Consider the following 24,095-nt stretch of genomic DNA (forward strand, 5'->3'; position numbering starts at 1 on the left):
TGGATGGCTTTCCTTTGAGTATTCTAGTGTAAGGGAAGGTGTTAAGACACACCATGAATGAGAGCTGTCACTGAAGGACCTGAAAGGCACCTTTCTAATACCCTTTTCTTGAGTTCCTTTCCAACATTTATTAATCCAGTGATTGCCAGTTATTAAGTAGGCTATCTGGGAAATACAGAATTCTGCCTAAAATCTCACCTTTATAGAGTTCAGTGTCCAGTAGATTGGGCATCACTTTTCCATAAAAGAGAAAGTGCTAAAGTGGTATATCCATTTTAAAAAATGTTCAGGTAACTGGGCTGGAGAGATGGCTTAGCGGTTAAGTGCTTGCCTGTGAAGCCTAAGGACCCCGGTTCGAGGCTCGGCTCCCCAGGTCCCACGTTAGCCAGATGCACAAGGGGGCGCACGTGTCTGGAGTTCGTTTGCAGAGGCTGGAAGCCCTGGCGCACCCATTCTCTCTCTCTCCCTCTATCTGTCTTTCTCTCTGTGTCTGTTGCTCTCAAATAAATAAATAAATAAATAAACAAAAAAACAAGAAAGCAAAATTAACAGGTTTTTTAAAAAAAAAAAAAAAAATGTTCAGGTAAGGTCAAGAGAGCAAAAATAAGAGAGGGCTTTTTCTGTGAGGCCACAAAAGAAGGGTGAGAGTGGGGGAAAGCTGTGTTTACCCAAGGGTAAAGGATGGGTGGAAGTCATGGGGAAGTAAGAACTGTATGAACAGCCACACGCCATACAATGTGGCCCACCTATCAGGGAGGCTAATTCTTGTCAGAGGAATATACTCCTTTAAGAACCAGTAAGGGGGCTGGAGAGATGGCTTAGCGGTTAAGCGCTTGCCTGTGAAGCCTAAGGACCCTGGTTCGAGGCTCGGTTCCCCAGGTCCCACGTTAGCCAGATGCACAAGGGGGCGCACGCGTCTGGAGTTCGTCTGCAGTGGCTGGAAGCCCTGGCGCGTCCATTCTCTCTCTCTCTCCTGCTATCTGTCTTTCTCTCTGTGTCTGTCGCTCTCAAATAAATAAACAAAAAATAAAAAAATAAAAAAACCAGTAAGGAAGCCGGGTGCAGTGGTGCATGCCTTTAATCCCAGCACTTGGGAGGCAGAGGTAGAGGATCACCATGAGTTTGAGTCCACCCTGAGACTACATAGTATAATTCTAGGTCAGCCTGAGCTAGAGTGAAACCCTACCTTGGAAAAAAAAAAACAAGAAGAATAAAAAAGAAAAATAAAAACCAGTAACAGTACAGATGTGAGTAGCTCAAAGCAACTCCCTAACTGCCAAGAACAGTCACTGCCCTATGGGTTGTGGAGTACGAAGCACCCTTCGTTGTCGTTGCTGCCGCTGCTGTCACTAGAAGGGAAAGTAGAGAAGAGTGGGTGGGAAGAGCCAGCATGCCAAAGACTGAGGCGGAAGAGCAGCAAGGAGGGCAAACCCCATGGGGACTTCTGAGGACGCTCCTGCTAAGACCTGTTGAGATGTCAGCTTCCAGCCTCTACTTTCACTGTACAAGTCATGCTTAGGGACCTATCCCTGCTGCCACCTCAGCCAGAATTCCCACAGCACGTGACTGGATCCTATGTGACTAACTCTCTGACAGGCTAGGTTAACTACCAGGCTCCTAGCAGAGTAGTTACCTGAGCCGTCACACCCCTTGTTCAGGTCTCATTCTTATAATATCTACTTCCTCGGTGCTAGTACTCAGCCAGGAATATCTTGTGATCAGGGTATCTAAATGTAAAGCTAACACTACAAATTTCCACAAGAAAAAGCAGTAAGACCTTGTGACTTGAGGAGCATTCATTTTGTTATTTATAAAGCATAAGTCATAAAATTTAAGAAATGACTAGTTACAAATTCAAAACTTTGGCACTCACACAAAAGAGCCGAGCAGGGATGAGGAGATAGATGGCTGAGCACTTAAAGGCTTTGCTTGCAAAGCTTGCTGGCCTGAGTTCAATTCCCCACGTAAGTCAAACACAAAAAGTAGTGTATCTGGCATTCATTTGCAAGAGACCCCGGTGCATGCACACACACATGTGATTAAACAAATTAAAATTAAAATGCAGACAAACTAATATCTGATAAAAAGCACTAAATCTGGAAAACATAAAAAACAATTACAACTCAAGAAGATGACAACACAATTTTTTAAATGGACAAATAAAGGGACATGCTGGCATATACCTATCATTCCTACACTTGGGAGATGGAGATGGGAGGGTCAGTTCAAGATCATCCTTGGCTACATGAGACTCAATCTCCAAAATAAAAAGTCAATTCAGGGCTGGAGAGATGGTTTATCAGTTAAGCACTTGCCTGTGAAGCCTAAGGACACCGGTTCGAGGCTCAATTCCCCAGGACCCATGTTAGCCAGATGCACAAGAGGGTGCATGCATCTGGAGTTTGTAGTGACTGGAGGCCCTGGCGGGCCCATTCTTTCTCTCTATCTGCCTCTTTCTCTCTATGTCTGTCACTCTCAAATAAGTAAATAAAAATTTAAAAAAAATTTAAAAAGTCAGTTCATTAGTCAAAAATATATATGAATGAAATGATATGATATGAAATTATATAAAAAATATATGAATGGCTAACAAGCACATGAAAAGATGCTTAACATAATTGGTCAAGTACAAACAAAAACCACAATGGTTTACCACTTCATACTCACTAGAATGTCTACCATTTAAAAAATTATGTGTTGGAGAGAATGTAGAGAAATCAGACAAGTTGTTTCAGTAGACTCTCTCTTAAGCACCATGGGATTAAGGGAAAAAATCCACTGCCTTTATTTCCACTCTAGCTCCTCATTCTGCCATACATCGCCATAGAACTTAACTAGTGACATATAGTACAGTAGCTGCAGAACAGAACATGTATGCAATGACTGGCTGATTCAAGCATCTAAATGCCCTGCCCCTTTGTCCCAGCTATAGACATCTTGAAATTCCATTTTCAGAGCTCCCTGGCTGAAACTAGTATTGTAACTTGCATACCACCATTCAACTTCTTATGCCCATCCTGCTTTTCTTTGTCGCTAACAGGTAATGTTCCCCAGTGCAATCCTTAGTACATCTCTGAATGCAAATCTCAGATCTGTTTCCTGGGGGGTCCACCTTGCAACAGATGCAGGAAACTGGCCAAGCTTTCCAATTTTCTGATCTTTCGCATCAGCCACACATGACAAATAGCCTTGCTGGATTTCTCTTGACCTTAGGAGAAACTTTCTGCATGGACCAAACCTGATCCTTTCTTTTCTTTTTTCTTTTTCTTTTTATTTATTTTATTTTATTTTATTTTTTATCTTTTCACAATTTTTATTAACATTTTCCATGATTATAAAAATATCCCATGGTAATACCCTCCCTCCTTGCACTTTCCCCTTGAAATTCCATTCTCCATTCTCCATCATATTACCTCCCCATCTCAATCATTGTACTTACATATATACAATACCAACCTATTAAGTACCCTCCTCCCTTCTTTTCTCTTCCCTTTATATCTCCTTTGTAACTTACTGGCCTCTGCTACTAAGTATTTTCCTTCTCACGCAGAAGCCCAATCATCTGTAGCTAGGATCCACATATGAGGGAGAACATATGGTGCTTGGCTTTCTGGGCCTGGGTTACCTCACTTAGTATAATCCTTTCCAGGTCCATCCATTTTTCTGCAAATTTCATAACTTCATTTTTCTTTACTGCTGAATAGAACTTCATTGTATAAATGTGCCACATATTTTCATTATCCATTCATCAATTGAGGGACATCTAGCTGGTTCCATTTCCCAGCTATTATAAATTGAGCAGCAATAAACATGGTTGAGGACGTACTTCTAAAGAAATGAGATGAGTCCTTAGGATATATGCCTAGGAGTGCTATAGCTGGGTCATATGGTAGATCAATCTTTAGCTGTTTTAGGAACCTCCACACTGATTTCCACAATAGCTGGACCAGATTGCATTCCCACCAGCAGTGTAGAAGGGGTCCTCTTTTTCCACATCCCCGCCAACATTTATGATCATTTGTTTTCATGATGGTGGCCAATCTGACAGGAGTGAGATGGAATCTCAATGTAGTTTTAATCTGCATTTCCCTGATGACTAGTAACAGAACATTTTTTTAGATGCTTATATGCCATTCGTATTTCTTCCTTTGAGAATGCTCTATTTAGCTCCATAGCCCATTTTTGATTGGCTTATTTGATTCTAATCCTTTCTTAGACCATATCCAGAATTAGTAAATGCACACAGAAAAGAAATGGCTACTTATGCTCCCTCTGGAATTTCTATTCACCTAGCTCATGTGGCTTTCACCTATCTCTAAGCATAATTTTTTTTTCATATTTCCCTGGTTGTTGTAATGTTTACCAAATCCTATGTAAAGAAGTACAAGTCTAACATAATATTCAAAATTCCAAATATATAGATAGTAATTTTTTTCCCTAATACTTTGAATTGTGGTCAGAGAATTTGCTCTGACTTATGTACATATTTTTAGAATTTGGGCTTGAGAGATGGCTCAGCATTTAGGTGTGCTTGCTTGCTTGCCAAGTCTGAAAGCCTGACGACCAGGGTTCAATTCCCCAGTAAACATGTAAAGCCAGATGCACAGAGCACAAAGTGGAGCATGTGTCTAGGGTTCATTTGCAGTGACAAGAGGCCCTGGTACACTCATACTCACTTTCTGTCTACCTGTTTCTCTCTCTCTCTCTCTCTCTCTCTCTCTCTCTCTTTCTCTCTCTCTTTGTCTCTGTCTTGCAAGTAAAATAAAATAAAAATATTTTAGATGTTTTTAAATTTACTAAAGTTTGTGGTCAAACATATGCTCAAATTAAAGAAAAAAAATTCTCATCTTCCTAAAAAGAATATGTATTCTAACACTATTGACTACAGTATCTTTTATATGTTCATGGAATCAAGCTTATTGTTTTGCTCAATTCTATAATTAAGTAAGATTAGAAGTAATCTTATAAATAAGATTGCTGAATTTTTTCTACTTAATCTATTTATGAAATAATAAAATTCCCCACAGTTAAGGCAAACTTTTAAATTTTCCTTGCAGTTTTGACTATATTTGCTTTTTGTATTTTGGCTGTGTTGTTAGGTATACAAAGTTTAGAACAGTTATAATTTCTGATGGACTCAAACCTTTGAAACTTTGTAGTCTTATTCATCTCTAGTAATACTTTTGCTGTGCATACCATCTTAGATGGATACCTCCTTCCCTTTCTCCTTCCCTTCTTCCCTCCCTCCCTGCCCACCCATAGACTCATGTGTTTTAATAGTTCATCCTCAGCTGGTAGAAATTTGGGAGGTGGAGACTTGCTGAAAGCATGTTGCTGGGGATGAGCTTTGGGCAAACTTTGGTGTTATAGCTCACTCTCTTGCTGCTTTCTGCCAGCTGTTGTGGCAAGAAGTGACACCTAGCCTCTGCTCTACCATGCTTTCCTGCCATGATGAAACTTCCCCTCAGGACTATAAGTCTAAATAAACTTTTCCTCCCATCAGCTGATTTGGTTGAGTGGTTTGTCCCAGTAACACAAAGATAACTACAAAGCTCACAATTTATTATTTATTCAAATATTTAAGCTCTTATACTAACTAGTCATGCATGGCAAACACTGACAGATTATTTCTCCCACAGAATTCAAATAATTTCCCCACAGTAAAAATAGAACTGCTATCCGGGCATGGTAGCACATGCCTTTAATTCCAGCACTCAGGAGGCAGAGGTAGGAGGATCGTCATGAGTTCGAGGCCACCCTGAGACTCCAAAGTGAATTCCAGGTCAGCCTGGGGCAGAGTGAGACCCTATCTTAGAAAAAAAAAAAATAGAACTGCCTTAACATCAGAACATATCAGCATTTTATCAATTTCATAATAAAATAATTATAAAGTACATTAATAGTATTATGTAGTTCAAAATACATAAAATAATAAATGTTTAGTGAATTCATTAGTAAAAACTCATTCCTGTTTGGGAGAAAAAAATAATACTTTAAACCAAAGCAACAGGTATTAAGCAATTTCTAATATGTTTGAATATGTAAGAATTTCAGAAATTTTATAATTAAGCACTGTTTAAGCTACAAAGAGAAAGCATCTCTACTTTTTAAAAATGCTTACAAAATTAAAAACTCTTTCCTATATTCTGTCCTGGACAACATTATTTCACTAGAAATATTTCATAATCTTCTGCCATTCTCTCTTCAGGCCCTCCTCCTATAAATTATTTCCTAAATGTAAACAATTTAGGGTGAGGCTTTTTAAAAAAATTTTTTTAATTTTTTAATTTTTATTAACATTTTCCATGATTATAAAAAAATCCCATGGTAATTCCCTCCCTCCCCCCCACACTTTCCCCTTTGAAATTCCATTCTCCATCATATTACCTCCCCATCTCAATCATTGGACTTACATATATATAATATCAACCTATTAAGTACCCTTTTCCCTTCCTTTCTCATCCCTTTATATCTCCTTAATAACTTACTGGCCTCTGCTACTAAGTATTTTCCTTCAGGGTGAGGCTTTTGTATCTGAAGACATCAAAACACACATGCCTCTGTACAGTGTTGATGTTACATGAACTTCTAAGTAGATGATTTTTTTTGAAATGGAGGTTTCATAACAGCATAAATTTTTATAGAAATACATTAATTAATTAATTAAGGAAGATAGGGGAGGGCTTAAACAAAGAGTATAGTAGCTGAGTAAGCAGAGGGGCAGAATACTGGGGGCAAAATTGTTTAAGTGAGGTCATGGAGGGGCTGTAGGAAAGGAGGAGGAGGTGGGAAGGGGTTAATCAATATTGAAGATGCTATGAATAAGGCATATGGAAAAAATATATATATGTATATATTTGGATGGTGATGAGTCATCATCAAAAGGTATATATATATATGGAGAGAGAGAGAGACAGAGAGAGAAGGTTGTTGCAGTCAGCTGCACATTGCTAGACAACACCTGACCAGAAGCAGCTTATAGGAAGAAAGGATTTATTTTGGGCTTACAAATTTTAGGGGAACACCATCAATGGTGGAAGAAGCTGGCTCATTTCCATAGATCCAAGCAGAGAGACACCATGAAACAACCAGAAACACCAAAAGCTCAAACACCCAGAGCTCCAAACTACTCTCTGCCCACCTTAACACTGGACCCCAGTGACATACCTGTTCCACAGGAGGGCTCTGCCCACTGGAGACTCAAGTTTCAAGCCTAAGTCTATGGGGCCATACAATCAAGCTACCACAGTCTGTCCCAGACCCCCATAGACTCATGGCCATCTCACAGCGTAAAATGCATTCAGTCCAACTTCAAATGTCCCCATAAGCTTTACCAACTTTAAAAAGACTAAAGTCCCAAGCCTCATCTACGATTTAAGATCTCATATTTGGGCTGGAAAAATGGCTTAGTAGTTAAGGGGCTTGCCTACAAAGCCTAATGACCCAAATTCAATTCCCCAGTACCTGTGTAAAGCCAGATGCACAAAATGGTGCATGCATCTGGAGTTTGTTTGCAGCAGCTGGAGATCCTGGCGTGACCATTCTCTCTGGCTGTATCTCTTCTATCTCTCTCTGTTTGCAAATAAATAAGATCTCAGATTTAATATTTGAGATCATCTAAGATTGTCTCTTAACTGTGAGTCCTGTAAAATCAAAACAAATTACATACTTCCAACACATAATGGCACAGAATAAACATTTCCATTGCAATAAGGCATAAAAAGAGAGACCAGACTGATGCTCATAAAATCACAGCAGGCTGGTGAGACGTAGTAATGGTCAGTTATGAGGGAAACCAACTGCTCTCTGATTGCACTTGAGGCCCAATCCACGGAAGGGAATCCATGCCTGGTATTGAAATCTTAACCAGAAGCTTATGGCTAGGGATATCATAAGCCCTGGGGGAAAGCTACTACTGTTGTTTGCCTAAATGGATATATTATGCCCAACAGATTTCCCTCTAAATATTTATGTTTACACACATATACTAACACTACTCTCACTTTGGGTTAGAGAAGCTTCTCTTTTCAGATAATGGTGAGTACTGGGGAGGCTCAAAAGTCATCAACATGCTGAGCCAGTGACAGTAGAGTGTTCAGCACAGAGACATCTCTATCATACTCTTCAAGGATCAAAGAACCGTTGCAGAAGAGGTGGAAGAAAGAATTTAAGTGCCAAAAGAAGGGGAGGAGTGCTTTGCAGTACTTTCTTCCAGACACAAATTGACCTCACAAGGGCTAATATTACCTACACAAGACTTGCATAATAGGAGGGAAAAAAGGATTACATCAAAACAGAGGAGAGCTTAGCTGAAAAGAAAGCATTCAATGGAGGAGGCATTTGAAGAGGGGGAAAAGTGGTTAATGGGAGGGGATTATGATCACGGTATATTGTCTACATAAATAAGTTTTTAAATTTTAAAAAGAAATACATTAATTAATCACCATGAAGCTTAGAATATACCAAAATCAATTGTTATACAAACCTGCTGTATCCCAGATACACATGTGGAGGAGTAACCATAAAAGAGCAATAACTGCATAGGCCCTACTTGCAATTTTGAGCTGAATTAAACAACAACAACAAAAAAAAAATAGACATGGTCTGGAATGCTGTTTAGTTTCTGAAACTTTATTTCAATTTTCCTGAATTTGTTAAAATTTGCTTTGTGCCCTAATAAATGGTGTATTTTAGAGAATGTTTCATGTGCTGCTGAAAAGAATGTATATTCTGTACCATTTGGATGAAATGTCCTGTATATATCTGTTAGGTCCATTCCTTCTATGACTTCATTTGGTCTTCACGAAATTCAGTGTTTGCAAGACTTAACCAATCTGCTTGGATGGTGGGGAGCCATCATCAAAAGGCCAATCTAGAGCCTGCATGTCTTCTTTCTCTAAAAGAGCAGCATCCTAAGTTGCTTCACACACTATTGCTACAACAGCTATTAGATATAAAGCCGTCAAATTCAAACTATGGATTAGATACTAGTATGATTTCTGTTGCCCTAGTTTAAGAAACCTAGGCACAGGAATTTTCAGTAACTTTCCCAAGGTCATGGAGGTAAATGGCAACAGCAATTAGACTCCTGCTATTCTGGCTTTGGAGCCTACCTCCCTAATGCATATGGTCTGTTGTACAACTCATTTGTATTGCTATCTTTCTTGGATCATTTGGAGAAAGCCAAATGTCTTCTTTACCCTACCTCTTAAGGGAAGTAGGCATGCTTTAATAATACTGTGAAGCCTTTTATTTTAATGCCACAAATTGGATATCATTTATTAAAATCATTATTTAAATTTACCCAACAACTTATTTTCTTTGCTCACTATTCCTTTGCATTTCCAAACTTCCTTCTGAGGCTTCTCTATCCAGAATAATGTTTGGAAGGTTCCTGAAATTCTGAGTATATGATCAACATTGGTGCTTTATTTCAGTCCCTAGACTGTTGGTAAATGTTTTATTTTTCTTTGGTTTATCAGCTTTATTTTTTATTTTGTTCCTTAAATGTTTTGATGGACATGCAATTCTACATTAACAGTAACTGAAGAAACTTGACACACAGCACCTAAATCAAATGGTCAAAGTTGAGATGACCAGTAATGAGACACATTAGGTTGTGTACCCCCCCACCCGAGAGGATCAAATGAAAGAAACATAGCATCCCATCTGTGCTATTCCTGTCCAGAAAATACATTACTAGATTCAGTTACAAGGAAAATATACTCTTCCCAAGTCAGCCAACAAAGGCAAGCTAAGGAACTGTTGTTCAAGATAAAGATATGACCTGACTGGTAAATAATACCTGATCCTTTCGCACTGTGTGGTGGTTTGATTCATGTGTCTCCCATAAACGTAGTTGTTCTGGATGCTAGGTTTCCAGCTGATAGAGATTTGGGAATTAACACCTCCAGGAAGCAGTATATTGTTGGGTGCCGGCTTATGTGTATTATAGCCAGTTTCCTCTTTCCAGTGTTTGACACATTCTCCTGTTGCTGTTGTCCACCCAGTGTTGGCGAGGAGGTGATGTTCACCCTCTGCTCATGCTGTCATTTTCCCCTCTCATCCTGGAGCTTCCCCTAAGTCTGTAAGCCAAAATAAACCTTTTCTTTTTTTCCCCAAAAGCTGCTCTTGGTCAGACGATTTCTGCCAGCAATACAAACCTGACTACAACACACTGCTATGTTATATATTTCATTATGTACATCATAGAGACAGTGGGTAACATTAAAATCTTTTAATTATGTGGTCATGATAAAGCAATGTTTATTTTTTGATTTTGATGTTTGTATTATAATCTAGGTAAGACATACAGATAGGATGGCACTATATATATCCTTAAGTGTTCAGGAATAATAGAATGTATGTCAGACTTACTCTGTCATGTTTAGTTCTGAAAGTAGGATTTTTCTTTTACTGTTCTTGAATCTCCTGCAAGCTTGAAAATATTTTAAAATAAAAGTTTATCTTTGGCATTACTTTTTTAAAGGCAGTTTCGGTCTCTCTCGCTCTCTCTCAATTAAATAAAAATATTTAAAATATAAAAAAGATCTATACCATGGGTAATGAACTGGTGATATTTTCTCTAGTTTCTTGCTCCCATTTTATATCTGGTCCCTAGACTTTTGTTGCACCCTTGCATCCATGTTTATTACAGATCTTCCCCTGGTTGGTAGGAAGTGGAATCAACCTAGATCACCATCAACCAAGGGATGATGAAAGTGTGGCACATATACACAGCAGAATTTTATTAAGCTACGATTATGAAATTAGCAAGAAAGTGGATGGAACTAGAAAATTTGTGTTAAAAGATGTTTCTATGGCAGACATAACAAACATTTGTTTATAGTCTTTGTTTTATAAACTATACATTTAAGTTTTAAGTGACGTCAATAAAAATAGATACGTGGATAGGTGATTTTTGAGATTATAGTTAGTCTTAAAATTTAAATAAAATGTGGAATGTGTCCTCAGAGACTGTGCCCTCTCTATTGTGTTTATGTAGCATAATAGTAACCATGACAAAGTAGCAAAAATTGGAATTATTAGCTGGGCACAGAGGGAGGAGAATTGCAAGTTCTAGGCCAACCTGGGATACATGAGACTATCTCAAATAAACAAATAAGAAAAGAAGAAAAAAGCAACAAAATTGGAAGCACTGCAGCTTTTCATTGAAACACCCTTTATTATTTATCCTATTTTGAATATTGTGATTTGAATTTACATAATGTTTTCTTGACAAGTGTCATACTTAGTTTAATTTCTTTGGATAAAGTGGAATCCCAGTTATTACATTCCAAATTTGATTTCATGAAAAATACTACTTAAAAGATCTTTGAATTCTAAGAAATAATTGGAAAATAATTTGAGCTACAGAATAATGGAAATGCAGCATATTAGAGTCTATAGGATACAGCCAAAGCCATGTTCAAAGGGAAGAAATTTATAGCACTTAGTGCTTATATTAAGCAAAGAGGAAAAGTTTCAAAACAATGATCTGCGTTTCCCCTTAATTAGAAAAAGAGCAAATTAAGCACAAAACAAGCAGAAGAAAAGAAATTAAGGAGAGCAGAAATAGATGATATGAAGTGGTAGGAATGGGGCTGAGAGAGAAATGGTGAAGATAAATGAAGAAAGTTCTTGGTTGGACATTCTTACATCAGTTCCTTGACAGGAAGTCCTCCTCTTCAACAGCATATAGCCTCAGAATGGAGGCAAGTGAAGCAGAGAGAAAAACCAGGCAGACTCCCCTCACAGCACAAAGGTATTCCTACAGAAAACACGAACAGAGTGAGGAAGAAACGGCCAGACAATAGAATGTTTCTCTGAAAGTTCCCCAAGCAAATGGTACCTCTTGGGGCCCTGACAAAGTCCCAATGTGTCATCAACTAGAATATTCCCACAGCTTTGCTCTGAGCCCCTGAGGTGAACAGCTTAACCTTCCTCTGTGATGTACACACATAACCTTCCAAAAAAGTCTAGAGTCAAGGAAGGGGTAAAACTTACCATTACCAATTATGCATAGTCAGATATCTAGAAAACATTTATTGTGACATATTCATTATAGACACACAAAAAAATGAAATTCCTTACATAAGGTCACAGAGAGATGGCAGGGCTGGGTCATGTCAGTAGCCAGCATGAAGCTGGATCCCATACCCGGCCCATGTGGCAATGGGTTTGAGCCTAAGAACCACTCAGACACCTTCATTGCCATCAGAGTCAAATTCAGGGAGGCAGGATGGAGCAAGACAATTTGAGGACATAAATTCAATAGGGGGTTAAAAAGCTACTGAAAGCACCCAGTTGTTTTCCTCTGCAGCACAAACACAGACACTGCAAACAAGTGAAAGATAAAAGCACTCCCTAGGACACCTAAATTAAATGTGGAGTTCTACACAAGCAAGCGAGAGCCCTGCAGGAACTTGCTCAGGGGCCACACGTTGCTCTCGCCCACGTTGGAGGTGCGTCTCTGGCATTGCTTGCAGCGCTGATACGTGGCACACTGGTCCAAGAGGAACAGCTTGTCTGAAGCCCTGAGGACAGAAGGCACAGGCAGATGTCAACGGGTGTTTCCTCAAGTCCCAGGTGGCAGAAAAATAAAAGGAAAAACAACACCTGGTCTCTGATTTAAAGGTGCTTACAATGCACCTGCTGTGCCCACCCCTCCTTACAGGCAGCTCACCTGCAGCTTTCATTCTGGCAACCCCTGCTTCTGAATCTCCACTGTTGCCTCTGCTGCACCAAATCAAAGGCTGTGAACTGGTACCTTCACACCAGTGGAGGCCTGCCTTCCTGCCCTGCTTACACCCAACACAGGAGACAACACATACAGCCCACGCTCACACAGCCATCTAAGGTGGCCCCAAAGCCTCTGTGTTTGTTCTTTTGCCACATGGATGTCCCTCTGCCTCTGGCTCCCAGGGGGACAGTGTTTGAGATGGGATTAAGCCATCAAGCTGCTGTTTAACAGAGCACACCTGACACCTTCAAAGAATTAAGAGAAGTGAAAAAGAAAAGCCCCAGGAGGTCAGAGCTTCTGGACAGTTGAGGGCAGGAGAGAGTAAGAGGATAAAAAGACAAAGTGGAAACGGAGGGCAGCAGTGCCTGATTCTCCACTTGGTTCTGCAAGCTGGCTGTGGTTGTGCTCCTCTGCTCCATCAGCCTTTCTGCAAGGACAGGATTCTGGAAGAAAAAGCCTCTAGGGGAGGGGTAGGGAAGACCTATCTGGATGGTGTTGGAAATGGGACAGGGTACATTATGCTAACTGTGTGCACTTGAACCTTGTGTTTCTTTTTGCTTGGTTTTCTTTTTGTATCAACTCCTTCCTTCATGCTGCCTGCTTGAATCCCTATCCACAGCTTAACCTTTGCCCTCTGGTAGCACGTCTGCAATGCCCCAACCCTGGAGCAAATTCATTAACTTGCAGCACAGACTTGTTTAGTGTGGCTCCTCTCTCCTTGACCATACATGTTGGCCAAGCATTCTTCCAGAATCCACATAAAATTTTCTAGACAGCCACTACTAATCAACTGCAGTTGGTGCCCTAACCTGTCCACCACCCCAGAATTAGAGGAGCATACACAAGGAACTTGTCTACAAAGAAGTTCTTGAAAAGGACTGGTTCCAGTGAGGTCTCACCGATCGAAAGCCTTCTCCTCCAGGTCTCGCTGCTTCTTCATCTCAACACTCCTCTCCCAGTCCTCCTGCAAGCACCGGTTGATCCTGCTGACTCGCTCCAGCTCAGCATTTCTGTCGGCCAAGTGCCTGGTGAGAAAAGAACAGCCTGATCCATTCATAATACTTGGAAGGGCAGGCATTGGAATTTGGAAGCCTGGTTGCTTTTATGTTAAATTAAACAGAAAACCTTCTGGTTTTCTTCATTATTCTTTGAAATAATGTTCCAAAAGGCAAAGTGAAACTCCTCACTGTCAAATAATAGATGGGTCTGGAATCTTTCATCTTCCATCCTGATTAAAAATGGCAGGATTGAAGCTCTTTTCTAATTAACAACTTCAGCTTGTAAAGCCATTGATTTCTTTTGATGCTAATGTAATTCATCTGACGAATCAACCCATATTCCCATATTGTAGCTTTGTTCCTTTAGCTCCACCTCTCAGCTGTCAATGATCATTCTATTAGTTGCTATAGGCATGTTCAGAATTTTTTTTCTTTTGAGGGTCTTCCTATGTAGCTCAGAGTGACCCTGAGCTCTTCATCTACCTGCTTCAGCCTCCAGAATGCTAGGATTACAGGAATGCACCACTATACTTGGCTTCTGCAGGCACATTCAAGACAAAGTAGAAAGCCATGCAAATGAAATACATCAGAAAGAAGAAAAGAAACAGAACTGAAAGCTGGAGAGATGGCTCAGAGATTAAGAGCACTTCCCATGCAGGCTTGAGGGCCTGAGGAGGCCTGGGAGCACCCCTGAGTTCAATCCCCATGACACATATAAACAACAAAGCATGACCACACAAATCTGTAAACCCATTCCTGTGAATAGAAGAAACAGGAGAATTGCTGGGGCTCACCTAAAAATAAAATGGCAGGGGCTGGAGAGATGGCTCAGCAGCATGAAAAGCCTCACAACCCAGGTTTGATTCCTCAGTCCCCAGGTAAAGCCAGATGCACAAATAGGCACACACATCTAGAGTTTGTTTGCAGTCGTGAGAGACCCTGGTGTGCACATTCGCTATCTCTTCTCTGAGTGCAAATAAAAATAAATAATATTTTACTTAGAAAATGGTAAGCTTGGAAAACATTATAGGCCATTGCTGAGGCCCTTGGTTTCCCACCAGGAATAGATGGTAAGACCCTATTTCTGAAGACTCCACATATCTGGGCTGCAAGGCCACTGAGAAATCCTGCTAGAACTGAGCTGATAACCCCCTCATGTAGACTAGCTAACAGAAAGCTGGAAGAAGCCATTCTGCATACAGTTCAATGGGAGAAAGAGAAATCACTAGTAAAGATACTCAACAGTGGACACTACAAGCCTTATATTTGGCCAGCCAGGCCAAATGAGCCAACGGGTGCAATAGTGGCACATCTGTCATGGTGGAAACCAACTTCCCTCTAATTGGACTTGAGGCCTGCTCCATGGAAGGGAATACATCCCTGATAATAAAAACTTAAAACAGGGGTAGTCATGAGCCCTAGGGGTGTAACATCTGCTGCTATTTGGCTAAATATATATACTATGCTTATCAAACTTCCCAGTAAGTACTTCTCTTGATGTTCATACCCTTATATTAATGCTACTCTCACTTTTGGTAGAGAATCTTCTCTTTTCAGATGACAGTGACCTTGGGATGACTCAGAAGGCATCAGGGTGCTAGAAAGAAGTGACAGGAGTGCTCAGCACTGCAATATCTCTATCACACCTTCCAAGACTCAGGGTCTATTATGGAAGAGGTGGCAGAAAGAATGTAAGAGCCAATGGAAGGGTAGGACTCCTTACAATGTGTTCCCCCCAGACACAAAATGGCCTGGATATCCATGTCCTCACAGTGCCTGACACTACCTACACAAGACCATCATAATAGGAGGAAAAGATCATGACATCAAAATAAAAGAGAGACTAATTGAGATGGGGAGGGGCTATGATGGAGAATGGAGTTTCCAAGGGGAAAGAGGGGGAAGGAAGGGTATTATCATGGGATATTTTTTATAATCATGGAAGTTATTAATAAAAAAAATTTTGAAAAGAAAATGGCAAGCTTGGGCTATAGGGATGACTTAGCAGGTAAGCTGATTGCCTGAAAAGCCAAAGGACTCCCAGTTTTATTCCCCAAGACCCACATTAACCAGATATACAAGGGGGCACACACATCTAGAGTTTGTTTGCAGTAGCTGAAGGCCCCAGAGTGCTCTCTCTCTCTCTCTCTCCCTCCCTCCCTCCCTGTTTCTCTGCCAAGTAAACAATTTTTTTTTAAATGTCAAGCTCCAGTATCAGTAAGACACTCCAGCTCCAGTAAGATCCCGAAACAGAAAAGCAATGAAGGGAGACACCATATGTTCCCCTCCTGCCACTGCAAACAAGCACACGGGAGCATGAGTAAATACATGTGCACCCACCCTGCACGCACACACACATGCACACACTCACAGAATAAGGTTTAAAAAGAAAAAAGTTATTATGCAGAAAAAAGGTAGATAAAGAAAATACACGGCATGGTGAAAAAGCTAAAAGGAGAGCTTGGTGAAGATGGTGTCATCAGTGAAGTGGCTACAAATATGTTTCTTCAAGTTTCCAAACTAACATCACTACTGTGGTGAATCCCCATACATCTGATCCAAATTCCTTACATGTGTTTATTTCTTGCCAAAATAAAGCTTTTACTATCAGTTCTCCTTAAGGTCTTAAAGGAGCATTACAAACCATGACCATGGATTTAGTCCACTCTGAAGGACTTTGTGTTAAGGTGAAAACAACCATTAGGTGTCAGGATCCTCTGAAAAAAAACAGTCCTGCCCTTAATTGGTTCACTTTTTGCTAAAACACCTAAGCCACCTTTTCAGCTAGCAAACATGTATTCAACTGCTATTGTGTGGTTATTACAATGATTGATGAAATATACAGAGGCCCAATGTCCACCACACAGTGAGTCACTGACTGGTTTCTATTTTTTTTCTTAAGTTTTTTCTTTTCGTATTGCATAATTTTGCTTAAAAACTTTTTTTTTACTACTTTAAACAGTTGTAAGTAAACAATGACTTGGTATTAAGCATATTCACATCATCATGCAAAAAATCCCCAGAATGTTTTTCATCTTGTAAAACTGAAAGATTCTATCCACTCAAGGGCTCATTTCTCCTTCTCTAGCCCCCTCCTGCAAGCACCAGTGTTATGTGCTAAAGCCAGTGATCTGTGGGGAACAAGCCCAAAAAAGGACTCAAAATAAGAATACTGTTTAACAATGCAGGCCATTGCCAAAGCATTTGGTTACCTATCAGAGCTAAAAGGTAACACCCTTTTGCTGAAGACACCACAGGCTGTGATCACAGGACATTAAGAGACTGCACTGGAACTGAGGGAAATCATGAAAAAGCAGGAGTTCCTACAACCCATGAAATCAACTACCCGGGCAAGAAGTATACACGAGTGCAACGGTAGCACAGCCTATGTGGGTAACCAACTATTCTCAGATTGAACATGAGATCCACTCAGTGGGAGATAACTCATACCTAAACCTGGGAACCAAGTCAAAATCCCATGGATAGGAAATCCACAGAGAACCATCACTGCTCTTTGACTTCAAAGAGTATGCACATCAAAAGTTCTCTCAAATTACACTTGTCCTCTTTAATCAAACTGCTCTCACTCTTGATTGGAGGATATGTTTTATTTTATAGATGACAGAGAATACTGGGGAGATCCAGGACCCATCAATAAGAAAAGATAGCTGACTATATACCATGAGACATGTTGTCTACCACATCTGCCAGGACCCTGGAGATTGCAGAGAAAGCAGCGATCCGAGAGTACTGCTCTCACTACTAGCCTGACAATCAGCTCCAGGGAGATGGTGACAGACAGTGTGGTCACTCCAAACTCATCAAAAATCCAGAGGCCACAGAAAACACAACACTAAATCAGACTTCTAACATGCTCACTAAGGCTCAAGGAACATTGCAGAACAGGGGGGCAGGAAGATTGTAAGAGCCACAGGGTAGGTAGGATTAGCCCAAAGCACAGTCCCACCCCCAGATTGAACAGCCCTTCAGGACCCCAAAATGATTACCAATAATCTCACTGAGGAGCATCCTCAATGGCATGAGGTAGAGGAGAGGGAGATAAGAGTATAAACTTTAAAAAAAATAAAATTTAGTTTATAAAAAAAAAGAACACCTGGGGATAGAGAGAAGGCCCAGCAGTTAATGCACTTGCCTGCAAAGCCAAAGGACTTGAGTTTGATTTCCCAGTACCTATGTAAAGCCAGATACACAAAGTAGTACATGCATCTGGAGTCCATTTGCAGTGACTGGAGGCCCTGGTGCACCCATTCTCTCTGTCTCTCTATCTCCTTTTGATTGCAAATAAATAAAATATTTTTAAAGAGCACCTCTTTAACCTTATGTAATAGAGAACTTCTGTCCCAATTGATAACCCCCCCAAAAAAAAATACAGATCAGCCTCTCCCTTCATTTCTTCTTCCTGTAATGGTAGTAGACACCATTGACAGATTGGTTACTTTAAGCCAGGCTCTAGCTAAGTTATTTGCAAGAATTATTTTATTTAATCTTCAATCATGCAGATTTAAATACTTGTATTAGTCCTAATTTGATAATAAAGCCAATACCTTCAAAGGTACGTAACCACTTAATATCACAATTAATAAAGTGGCAGGACCTCACCCACCAATCAGAATGGACCTAGGAAGTGGTGTGGAAGCCACACATATTCAGCCTTCAAGTAAAAATCATGGAGAGGTGAAGTAGGGGTTCAAGGGAGGGTTTATAGCATCCTAGGCAGCAGGGGGTACACTTGTAAGACTTAGACAAGTCCATTTATCATTATGTATAAAGATATTTCAGGTTTTTTTAGCAAACATATACACATGGAAGAACACATTGCTCTGGGAACACACAAGACTCATATGGATTGGACTTGGCTCCCCAGGAGGACTGGTTATCTGAAATATAGACATGCATAATGCAGATTATGATTCTACCAGAGAATAAGCATCATACCTTTATCCACTCCCACCACTCTGTACCCACAATCAAACCCTACCCTTATCATCATACCATGTTCAACTCACTACTTCACTGATGCTTGTATGCCTAGACCAACTTGATACAGAACACAATAGATCTATACAATACCCCTCTAACCATTTCTAACATTTAATAAATGACTTTTTTATGAGAAAGAGAGAATTGGTGTGACAGGGCCTCCAGCCACTGCAATTGAACTCCAAATGTGTGCACCATCTTGTGCACCTTGTATGATTGTGTCACTTTGTAGTCTGGCTTACTTGGGATCTGGAGAGTCAAACATGGTCTTTAAACTTCACAGGCAAACACCTTAACCACTACGCCATATCTCCAGCCCCAATCAATGAGTTTTTATAGATATAACTACCTTCTAAAAAGAGAAAGATTCCTTGGCCAGAAGCCTATTTTGACAACCTGAGAAAATTAATAATTTTGGTTTTTCAGGGATATGAGAATTATTGAACATCTACAAATAAGAAAGTGGCATTTCCTGTGACAACTTGGGTTATAGGTGGGAGGCAGAAGATAGAGGATGGAAGGGCTAGGAAGGAAGCATGGGGATGCTACAGTAGTTAAGAGCCAGTTGGGACCTTTAAAAACTCCCCACTTGCCAGGCATGGTAGTGCATATCTTTAATTTCAACACTCAAAAGGCTGAGGTATGAGGATCAATGTGAGTTCAAAGCCAACCTGGACTACAGAGTGAGTTCCAGGTCAGCCTGGACTAGACTAAGACCCTGATTAAAAAAAAAAAAAAGAATCCTTACTAGCTATGTGACAAAGCATTTTAAGAAACTGAGAGACTAAGCCGGGCGTGGTGGCGCACGCCTTTAATCCCAGCACTCGGGAGTCAGAGGTAGGAGGATCGCTGTGAGTTCAAGGCCACCCTGAGACTACAGAGTTAATTCCAGGTCAGCCTGGACCAGAGTGAGACCCTACCTCGAAAAAAAACCAAAAAGATAAAAAAGAAACTGAGAGACTGGAGAGATGGCTTGGTGAGTAATTGTTCTTGGAGTATAAGCATGAGAACCTGAGTTTATATACCCAACACCCATATAAATGTCAGGCATGGGGGCATGTGCCTGTAATTCCAGCCCTGGGGAAGTGGAGACAAGAAGATCCTTGAGAATTTCTGGCCAGCTTATCTAGCTGAATCAGTGGGCTTGTGTTCAATGACAGACTCTGTCTCAAAAAAACAAAAAAACAAAAGAAGAAAGAAAGAAAGAAAGAAAGAAAGAAAGAAAGAAAGAAAGAAAGAAAGAAAGAAAGAAAGAGAGAAAGAGAGAAAGAAAGAGACAAATCTTAGTAACCACTGGAAGACTCAGACTCATCCATGTGCTGGGGAGAAGTGACAGTGAAGTGTGTAGCAATAAATGAGACATCTCCCCCTCTAAGGCTCAAGGACCATTGCAGAAGAGATACCAGAAAGAATGTATAAGTATGTAGGAAAGAATGAGGAGGAGTGCTTTGTAATGCTGTCTTCCAGACACAAAATGGCCCAGTAACTAAATTACCTCACAGCAGCTGTTGTTACTTGCACAAGGCCTGCAAGATATTGGGCCCATCAACATACTGTCATGGATGATGGAGGAGGGCCCCATAAAAGACATCAAAATAGAAAGGGACTAGCTAGAAAAAAATCAGGGAATTCCATGGAAAAAGGATGAAGCAAGGGTGACAAAAGAACAATGGGGCTAGGTGTGGTGGGGCACACCTTGGGCCCAGCACTCAGGAGGCAAAGGTAGGAAGATCACCATGAGTTCATGAGACTACATAGTGAATTCCAGGTCAGCCTGTACTACAGTGAGACCCTACCTTGAAAAAAAAAAAAAAGCAATGGGAAGGGATTATGATAAAAAAAAAAAAACTTTATGTATGTGTATAAAAATCATCAATAAGGGCTGAAGGAATGCCTTAGTGGTTAAGGCATTTGCCTGCAAAGCCAAAGCACCCAGGTTCAATTCCCCAGGGCCCACGTGCACAAGGTGACACATGCATCTGGAGTTTGTTTGCAGTGGCTGGATGCCCTGGCATGCCACTCTTTATCTATGTGTGTGTGTGTGTGTGTGTCCCTCTTTCTCTCTGTCAAATAAATAAATAATCATCAATAAAAAGGTTTTTAAGAACGACACATTAAAATTTGAAGGAAAATGGATGAACCTGGAACAGATCATTCTCAGTGAACTCATCTAATCACAAAAAGATAATCACCACATAGTCTCGTTCATCTACAGCTCCTAACCTGAATCTACCCAAGATGCCAACATACCTAGCAAGCATCTTGAGGACCAGACAATAGGGTAGGTGGGGAGGGAGGGAAGGGTAAGGCAGGGGGTAGGGGACACAAAACTGGACCCAAACGGTAATGGTACCACATAATTCTACATCCTAAAAGACAGACCAAATGGTTGAACCTTCACCAGGCCCTTAGAGAAAACACCTGAATCACAAGGCCTTGGAGTGTATGATGAAGACTGACATAATCTTCTCCTGTTTCTATTTCTCTCTCTTTCTCTCTCTCTCTGCCTCTCTCTCTCTCTTCTCTCTCATCTCTTTATGTCTTTTATAATACTTATCTTTTTCTTCCCTCTCTTCTTGGGCACTGACCTGTGGCTCCCAGTACCAGCATGTGGCTATCATCCACAATGAGCTTTGGATCAGAGAACTACAATGTTTCCCAAAAGAAGACAGATTTCTGTCAGAGTACTTGATGACCCACCAAAGGTTAGTGGTAAGACACTACTGCCAAAGACACCATAAGCTGTTGGCACATAACATGGAGTGACATGGTAGGAAGCTGGAAGAGAGTCAGTCCCCAAACAGTTAGTGCATCTAGTGCCAGAAGGTGCTACATGAGCAGCTGGGGGAAAATGACCAACATCTGTCTGAGCAACTCATGCTCTAACATACTTAGCAACAAACAACCTGACATGATGCTCACACAAGTGCAATAATGGCATACGGCCATGGTGGGAAACCAACTGCTCTTGATTTGGCTAACTGATCTGCTCAGTGGAACAGAACCCATAGCTGGAGCTGGGAAACAAGTCACAACCATATTCAAATAAGAGTCCACTCTCCATTATCAAGCTCCCACCCATTGGGGGTTAAAAGAGTGCCTACACCTATTAAATTATCCCTAAAAAATAATGGTCATCCCATTTATCTTGTACTAACTTTACTCTCTGTCAGAGAACCTGCTTCTCTTTTTCAGATACACACAGATCCTAAGGAGAAAACCACCCATCATACCTCAAAAGTGCCCCACCTGGAACTAAGAATAATTGGGGAAACAAGCAAGAGTGCTGTTTTCTTAGTACCAAGAAAACCTGGTGCCAATGCAAGGGTGAAGGAGATAGACATAGAAAACAACCAACTCCTACCAAACCAGATATCCCAAGACACAGAGGCTCCTAAGACCTCATCACTGAAACAGACCTAAAATAAACCCAACATGGCTCAGGGAAATTTGTGAAAGAGGGACCAGAAAGAATGTCAGAGCCACATGTTGGGTCATGATACACAGAGACATTGCCTCCTAGCCATAACTGATGGCTAACCCCACAATGCATGACCCATATACCCCAACAAGGAGGGTCCCTGTGGAAGGGGAGGACAAGGAGGAGGCTAATCATGGTACCAACACGGCTGTATTCTTTAAAAATATTTAAAAATATTTAAAAATTAAATTTAAAAATTAAAAAATTAAAAATTAAAAATTAAAAATTAAATTTAAAAATTAAAATATTTAAAAATATGTATTCTTTAAAAATAAAGTCTAGAATCAGGTATGGTGGTACATGCCTTTAATCCCAGCACTCAGGAGGCTGAAGTAGGAGGATCACTGTGAGTTCAAGGCTACCCTGACCTGAGACTACATAGTGAATTCCATGTCAGCCTGAGCTAGACCTTACTTTGAAAATTTGAAAAACCAAAAATAAATAAATAAATAAATAAAGTCTAAGACTATATGTTATTGGTACAGAACATGGAGTGACCTGGCTGGAATCTGGAAGACAGTCAGTTCCCCCAGTTAGCTTGTCTAGTGCCAGAAGGTGTTATGTGAGTGACTAAAGGAAAATGACCAGCATCTGTCCAAGCAACTCATGGTCTAAGCTACTCACCAGAAAACAACCTGACATGATCCTCACACAAGTGCAATAGTGGCACACAGCCATGGTGAGTAACCAACTGCTCTTGATTTGGCTAACTGATCTGGATCAGTGGAATGGAACCCATAGCTAGAGCTGAGAAACAAGTCAGAACCATATCCAAAAAATAAGTCTGCTCTCCATTATCAAGCTCCCACCAATCGTGGGCTACAAGAGGGCCTACACCTATTAAATTCTCTCTAAAACAATAATGGTTATCCCATTTATCTGGTGATAACCTCACTCTCCATTGGAGAATTTGGTTCTCTTTTTCAGATGGACGCAGAACCTGAGGAGAGATTCAGCCCATCACACCTCACCAGGGCTTGGGGCCTGAAAGGAGTAACTGGGGAAATGAGCAAGAGTGCTGCTTTCTTGGTGAACCTGGTACCAGCACAAGGGTGAAGGAGATAGACACAGAGAACACACAACTCCTACCAAACCAGATATCCAGAGGCACAGAGGGTCTCAAGACCTCATCACTGAAGTAGAACTGAAACAAACCCATCATGGCTCAAGGAAACTTGCAGAAGAGGCAGGAGAAAGATTGTTAGAGTCACATGTTGGGACATTATGCACAGAGACATTGCATCTTACCCATAACTGATGGCTAACCCCACAATGAATGATCCACATTCCTCAACAAGGAGGGCCTCTGTGGAGGGGAAGGACAGGGAAGAGGCTAAAGATGGTACCAACATGGCTGTACACACACTGTGTACATAACTAATAAATGAATAAATAAATAGTCTAGGGATGGAGAGATGGCTCAGCAGTTACTATGCTTGCCTGCAAAGCATAACAACCCAAGTTCAATTCCTCAATACTCATGTAAAGTCAGATGCACAATGTGGCTCATTCATCTGGTGTTTGTTTGCAGTGACTAGAGGTCCTGGTATGCCCATTCTCTCTGTCTGTCTCTCTTCTGTCTCTCTCTGCTTGCAAAAACATAAATAAATAAAGTCTAGAAGGATAGAGGAAGACATTCAACATCAGCTTCTAGCATCTACACACATGTGCACACATGCCCTCACACACATACACATGAACCCACACACATATGGACATGCATATATGCATGTCACACACACAAACAAACAAACAAAACTGAATGCCTGGCATTTAAACTTACAGATCTGTGCACTGTTATAGCATTCAGTGCTTCTATGCTGACCCCACCAACTTCACCATCACCCTCATGATGGTAGCAAAATTTACTGGA

General features: G+C 40.7%; 1 protein-coding gene across 1 annotated transcript in view; it reads right to left on the bottom strand.

The window, feature by feature from the left end:
- Nucleotides 1-11,745: 11,745 nt before the first annotated feature.
- Ccdc81 (coiled-coil domain containing 81) overlaps nucleotides 11,746-24,095 on the bottom strand; it is a 41,856-nt gene continuing 29,506 nt past the window's right edge. Inside the window, exons 14-15 of the mRNA XM_004658266.2 lie at nucleotides 13,642-13,767; nucleotides 11,746-12,536 (exon numbers count right to left, since the gene is read on the bottom strand). Of these exons, the coding sequence (XP_004658323.2) occupies nucleotides 12,395-12,536; nucleotides 13,642-13,767 (268 nt within the window). The 3' untranslated portion in view covers nucleotides 11,746-12,394. The remainder of the gene's footprint in view (nucleotides 12,537-13,641; nucleotides 13,768-24,095) is intronic.

This window comes from Jaculus jaculus, chromosome 3 (genome assembly GCF_020740685.1).
Source record: "Jaculus jaculus isolate mJacJac1 chromosome 3, mJacJac1.mat.Y.cur, whole genome shotgun sequence".
NCBI classification, from domain to species: domain Eukaryota; kingdom Metazoa; phylum Chordata; class Mammalia; order Rodentia; family Dipodidae; genus Jaculus; species Jaculus jaculus.